At 33.4% G+C, this 7,424-nt stretch overlaps 1 protein-coding gene across 1 annotated transcript in view; it reads right to left on the reverse strand.

Annotated features, from left to right (window-relative positions):
* LOC139513978 (ubiquitin-like protein 4A) overlaps positions 1–7,424 on the reverse strand; it is a 28,599-nt gene that overhangs the window by 19,240 nt on the left and 1,935 nt on the right. The window contains exons 2-3 of the mRNA XM_071302858.1: positions 6,667–6,772; positions 1,831–2,030 (exon numbers count right to left, since the gene is read on the reverse strand). Of these exons, the coding sequence (XP_071158959.1) occupies positions 1,831–2,030; positions 6,667–6,772 (306 nt within the window). The remainder of the gene's footprint in view (positions 1–1,830; positions 2,031–6,666; positions 6,773–7,424) is intronic.

Consider the following 7,424-nt stretch of genomic DNA (forward strand, 5'->3'; position numbering starts at 1 on the left):
ATGTAGACCAATTTGAAAACGGGACCAAAAGTTGAGAATCTACATATACAGTTAGATTCGGCATATCAAAGAACCCCAATTATTCAATTTTGATGAAATCAAACAAAGTTTAATTTTGGACCCTTTGGGCCCCTTTTTCCTAAACTGTTGGGACCAAAACTCCCAAAATCAATACCAACCTTCCTTTTATGGTCATAAGCCTTGTGTTTAAATTTCATAGATTTGTATTTACTTATACTAACATTATAGTGCGAAAACCAAGAAAAATGCTTATTTGGGTCCCTTTTTGGCCCCTAATTCCTAATCTGTTGGGTCCTAAACTCCCAAAATAAATACCAACCTTCCTTTTGTGGTCATAAACATTGTGTTTAAATTTCATAGATTTCCATTTCCTTAACCTAAGGTTATTGTGCAAAAACCAAGAAAAATGCTTATTTGGGCCCTTTATTGGCCCCTTATTCCTAAACTATTGAAACCAAAACTCCCAAAATCAATCCCAATCTTTCTTTTGTGGTCATAAACCTTGTGTCAAAATTTCATAGATTTCTATTAACTTAAACTAAAGTTATGGTGCGAAAACCAAGAAAATGCTTATTTGGGCCCTTTTTGGCCCCTTATTCCTAAAATGTTGGGACCAAAACTCCCAAAATCAATACCAACCTTCCTTTTATGGTCATTAACCTTGTGTTAAAATTTCATAGATTTCTATTCACTTTTACTAAAGTTAGAGTGCGAAAACTAAAAGTATTCGGACGCCGGACGACGACGACGACGACGACGACGACGACGACGCAGACGCCAACGTGATAGCAATATACGACGAAAATTTTTTCAAAATTTGCGGTCGTATAAAAATAATGAAAAGTTATTTTTCAATATGTATTTGAATTTTATATTATTATGATTTAATCTTTTTTACCCATAAAATGTAAATATAAGGAATAATTTTGAATGGTGACAAATAAGGGAAAGTTAACTCTTAGTTGAAATATCTTTGTAAAACAACAGGGCAATTTATTTACGACCTAAAGCTAAGGTAATTGGTGTTAATTAACAATGTGTTTGACACCAAAGCTGTCAAGTGAAGCCATGCACTTAATGGGTCACTTAATTTGACAGTTTACATAGCTAGATGAACTGCATGTTCATGGAAGGATTACGAATTTGCCGGTATTTCAAAGGAATATTACTTATGTCATGAAAATCAATCTCAATGCTAAGAAATACGGGTGAAATCGGGTCATTTTCGGAATTTCCGGGTTATTTCAATGACCCGGCGGGTGATCCGGGTGATCCCTCAGAATTGTGAAAATCTCGGGTCACACCCGCAGAATCCGGGTCAGTTGACAGGTATGAAAGTCTTTTATGACAGGAAATGTGTGGCTGTTTAAGGTAAAAGGGCGGGCTAAAAAGATTGCATAAACTTCCATTTTTTTTTAGTTATGTTATAATGACTGTTTCTTAAAAAAGCCCTAAAAACTAAAAGTAGATGTCTGTTTTATGCACCTAAGAAGGACAATGACCTGTTAATTTATAAATGTCTGGAAAAGATGAATGTTTTTGAAGAATGGAACCTTGTGGTTAAATTTCATAGAAATCTAAACACTTTTACACCAATTGCAATCATTGTCCTGAAACATGAAAAATCCTTGTTTTTGGCCCCTTATTCCTAAACAGCAACAATGATAACCCCTTAAATAAATCCCAACCTTCCTATTGTGGAACCTTGAACTTATTTTTTCAAGTGTCTCTGATAAGTATTTTGTAGACAAAACATGCAGCTGGCATATACATTGTAATCCTTATATCTAGGAGGAGCTAATCGAGTACCTTTTTGAATTCTGTAGCTACTTTTTCAGCATCTTGAAGAGTAAAATGTCTTTTCAAAAATTTTTCTAATTTTCCCCAGGTAATATCTTTAGCTGATACTACACATGCATCTGGTGTAGTACCGGTCATTTGTCTTTTCTTATGAAACAGAAACAGTTTGTCTCCATCAGATATTTTGTAATCACTCAAACGTTTGTCATCTGAAAAGTAAAAAAAAACCTGTTAACACAGAGATATTTCTCGCCTATTTGTTATTTTGATAACGCATATGTTAAAAATGAAATAACAGAACTTTGATATGTTAAGTTATGCAAATATTCTGAGTCAATGAACAATGACTGTAGGTACAGCTGTTAACAATCTCCATGAAAATGAAATATGCAAATGCTTATACAACTGCATACAAATAACATTGACCTACCACTAGTGTTTCCTCATAAACTGACCTTATCACAAACTAATACATGTAAACAGGGACTTTATAGAAAGTCCCTGATGTAAACTTAGCAAAGTTTCAAAGTCAATAGACCATGACTGAGGGGGCGGTGCCAAACAATTTCCATGGTAATGAGATGTGCATAAGCTAATATATATATACAGCTGCATACATGGCATAACAAATGTATCATTGACCTTTCACTGGTGGTTCACCATAAACTTGACCTAATCACAAAATAATACATGTAAACTAAGCAAAGTTTCAAAGTCAATAGACCATGACTGAGGGGGTGGGGCCAAACAATATCCATGGTGATGAGAAATGCAAAAGCTAATATCATGAATATATATACAACTGCATACCAAATATATCATTGACCTTTCACTGGTGGTTCACCATAAACTTGACCTTATCACACAAACTAATACATTGTTGATGACGCCAGTAAAAACAGCATACCTATCTATGTCTGCTTTTTGACTTCGTCAGGGCAATAACATTTTTTTCCAAATGTTGATTTTGGTTGTTTTTTTTTTTGTTTGTTTTTTTTTTTTAAATATTTAGGAAATCAATCAGGGGCAGGTCCACGTAAAGGTGAAATGGGCGTACGCCTCCCCTTTTCAAAAAAAAAAAGAAGAAAACTATTGTAACTCTGCTAATATTGTATTGAATATGGCAATTTATCATATTCATTATAATTAAACACATACTCTGATTTCTTTTTATACTAATTCCCCCATCCAATGGGTGACTTTGACAACTTTTTTAAACAACCAAAAATGGTAAGTTAATCTATACATGAAATGGTTGTTTTGTGTCACACTTTCCCAATGGCCATTCTGCATCTACCCGGAGGATACCCACTATCTATATGATACGGGATATGTTCCGACAAACAGGGTTGCATTTTTAGCTAATTGTCTCAAATAGGGTAATGTTTTTTTCACCTTGCATTGGAAGAGGTCAGGTTTGACAATCTAGAATGGTGTATTATAAATACAATGTACTTTGACCTATAATTGTTTACTTTTATAAATTGTGATTTGGATGGAGAGTTTCTCATTGGCACTCATATCACATCTTTTTATATCTACAAACTTGAAAACAACGTTCAAACTTATGATTGCGTTGGGTAAAACCTGCATTTTTCATTTGTGTGCATGCAAAATAAATTTCTTTGTAAATACATCACAAACAACATTTTCCAAAAGACCAAAACAGTGAAAAGGTATAGTTTAACAAAACGGGTATATATATGTAGGACGCGGAACCGTGATGGTACTCTGAATCGCGATGGTCACGCTGAAGTGCGTTGGTCTACGCTGAAGTGCGATGGTTAACATGCTGAAGTGCGATGGTAACATTGTGACGTTAACTTGTTGATATTTACGCTGAAGTGCGATGATGGTTACGCTGTAGTACGATGGCCAACTTAAGACTTTGAGTAAAAGCAAAATGCACATGGGCTGTTGTAATAAAATAACACCATTAATATTTGGCTGCTAGCCTCTTATTTGGAAAATGTTTTAACTTCTATTTAGATCAAACCAAAGACTTTAGTTTTTGTTTCAATCTAATTTTCCAAGTCTCCAATTATTCTTTTAGCACGCAAGAGTATGAAATAAGGTGTTATAAGGAGAAATAAAAAAAAAAAAAATTCAGCGTGTAGGTCTTTATAATAGTACTAAGAAGTGTCCATCTCATTTACTTAAATATTATGATAAAACTTAGTAATGGCTCACATTCTTCTTCAATTTATATATACATGTTGTACCTTGAATGTCGGAACAGTACCACGAAGTAAAAATACCGACAAGTACATTTATGCTTTACTAAACGCGAAGCTTGTCAATTATTTCACGAAAAACAAAGATGAGGATGATAAATTGGGAAGTACACATAGGGTTTAATCAGGTTAATTTCTGTCTGACATGTTTTAGACTGAAACCATAAAAAAACCAAGAGCAACGGTGTTCTTTCAAAACAAAACAAAAATATCACGGGAATAAAACAACATTATCAATGATTATATCAACTTGATATAGCAAAATCATTGAAACATCGCTAATACTTTCATATTTTTTTTAATTTTTAAATTGCCCACATAAAATCATGTGACGCTTACAGTAAGATAAATTAAGATTAATATTTAGATTAGTATACTGTATTTATCGTACAAAAAGTCTGCGGCATAATTCAGAATATTGGTTTCTCCATATTGTGACCAAGTTTATCTTTCAGCCGTTTTGCTGCCTAAAATGTTTTAACATATTTTTTTAACCTCAACATGCAATGCTTGAAACTGTTCGGGAATTGAATTGTTTGTTTCTTTCTTATTTCCTTACTTTTCTTTGCTAACATGAAACCTTCATCTACAAAACCTAATTCTCTTGCCTGCAAATCCATGGTGTATTTTGAATACGTCATATTATTCAAACGTCATACACAAAACCATCGCATTTCAGCAAAAGGACCATCGTACTTTGGCGTGGACTATCGCACTTCAGCGAAAGGACCATCGTACTTCGGCGTGGACCATCGCACTTCAGCGTGACCATCGCACTTCAGCGTCCCCATCGCACCTCCGAGTCCTACATATATATCAAAAGTTCAGGAAAAGTTTTGTTAAAGATTTATTTCTATTGTTCATGCCCATTTCATATAACCTTTTAACTGAATTTACAACTTCTTCCAAAGATTTGATAATCACATGTTAATCAATACATAATTTGAATGATCCGAAGGCGGACTATTTTCACCAATTTGTATCATGGAGTCTGTTATAATACTTCATAATTTGATGCTAAATGGTTGAAATCCAGTAGCTTCTGACCCTCCCTATGGACCCTATACCAGAGCAACCGGAATTACTACCCCTGGTAATAAAATCCTGGCCTAGGACTTTTGAAATGTAAAGTAACGCCTTATACCCTAGAATTTTGAATTTCTCGTTATTGGTCTACTGCTGTTAACAGTCAGGGGACTTACTTAAATCATTTGTAAATAATGATTTTTAAATCACTTATTTAAGTAGCAAATTCAAAGTTTTGTCATAAATTGTGATTTTGTAGTTTTACCAAAATTGTAAACACATATAGGTTTAAACAATATCTTTTCATTAGCAAAATTTAAAAAATGACCTTTTTGCTTCTTTTAAGTAGCAAGGTTTATGCCTTTAATGCTATCATTTAGCTGCAAATTCTATTTTAGTTGAAAAAATGCTATAATAATGGCTTTACATAATGAACTGATACTTTTTTAACAGATTTTTCCCAGCAGTGGGAGTATTTTTCCTGTGAAGTTCAAGGTTTCATCTTTCAGATTTATATGTAATAAAATTCTACTGTTTGCAATAAAAATTTCACTGTTCAGGGGTGTTGAAATTAGTGGGGTTATTAAAATAATGATACGTAAAAAAGTGATTTTTGGGAAGGAAATTGAGGTATGATACTTAAACAAGTGATTTTTTTTTTTTTTCATTATCCTAGATTCAATTCAAGGTCATCACCTGAAATGACCTGGTCATCCTATCAATACATATGTTGGTTCTGATAATTTTAAAAACATTATTAGTCCCTGGATCATTAGTATTCTATCTTTAAAGCTACAATAAAATTAAATCACTTCTTCTAGTGATTATTAGAGAAAGAAACTCTAACTTCCAAACTTCCAACCTTTGTGGAAATAATGTTCTCATTTAAGTAAGTCCCCTGACTGGTTGAGATCCATTCAATCATTTTAATATACCATAGATATTTAATGGCAAGAATTCAGCATAAAAAATATCAAACCCTGACACTTAAACTATAAATTGCACATGCACCAAGTCAGGAACCGTTCCATTAGTGCATTTCACAATTATTTTATGTTTTTCAGCCCAAAAAAGGTCCTAAAAAGTTTCGCCTCGCTCCACTCCGCAAAAGATTATATTCTACACCCCCTCTTTCAAATAGCCTGGAACACCCCTGTCAATACCTATAAAAATTCTATAATATTTTTTTATTTGATCCTGTTAGACATGCTTGAGGCTCCAGATTTGTAATTATCATTTTCATGCAGAAAAATTAGGTTTGCAGGCAATCTGAAACTCTTGTTAACAATAGATATAGGAAGATGTGTTATGAGTGCCAATGAGACAACTCTCCATCCAAATAACAATTTATAAAAGTAAACCATTATAGGTCAAGGTACAGCCTTCAACACTGAGCCTTGGCTCACACCAAACAGCAAGCTATAAAGGGCCCCAAAAAATATCTAATGTAAAACCATTCAAATGGGAAAAACAACATTCTAATCTATATGAGAAACGAGAAACATACGTATCAACTACATAAACAGACGACAACTACCATGACTACTGTCAAAATCATGATCACTTTTTACCTTGAGTTTTATACCTGCTAAAGTTTTACCCTTGTATACCAAATTCTGCTCATCAATGGACATTGATGTTTGCATCCATAAGATCTGTTTTACATCTGCTACTGTGTGACTAGCAGAAACCTGTAAAAAAGAAATATTGTATACATGGTATCTATATGCCCTCATAAATATTCACTGTAGATAAATACAAATTTATATATTATTTAACAGATGAACTGTGTAACTTTCTTTTAAGCATGTGTATAAGCTGTCTAGTAAGCAAACTTGGAACTCATTAATGTAAAGGCACCTTTTTCCAAAACAACCAAATTGCTACGGCATCCTACATCATGTACATTGAACTTTTGATTTTGTCTCTAACATCAGAGACATTAATTGTCAAAATCCGGATATGAGGTAAAAAATTTAGCACCTCACGTTGTGGTTTACCACCTTTGCTGCAAGTCTATTGTTTTCTACTTGGTATTAAATTTTAAACAAGAGACCCATTTTGTTACACCTTGTGATCAATTTATTTGGCAATCGTCAATGGCAGTCACCAGAGTATAAGAACATCAGTTGGTTGACCTATAAGTCAAATGCATTTTGTTAAAATATATATTTTCATTATTTTGACTTTTGGGAAATGTTGTTTGTCCTGTATTTAGACCCCTCTACAACAAAATTTGTTACATGCACACGTATAAAAATTGCAGTTTTTATCCAACGCAATCATAGGTTTGAACGTTGTTTTCAATTTAGACTTGTCTATATCTATGACTATACATGTATA

This window comes from Mytilus edulis, chromosome 1, assembly GCF_963676685.1.
Source record: "Mytilus edulis chromosome 1, xbMytEdul2.2, whole genome shotgun sequence".
Lineage (NCBI taxonomy): Eukaryota > Metazoa > Mollusca > Bivalvia > Mytilida > Mytilidae > Mytilus > Mytilus edulis.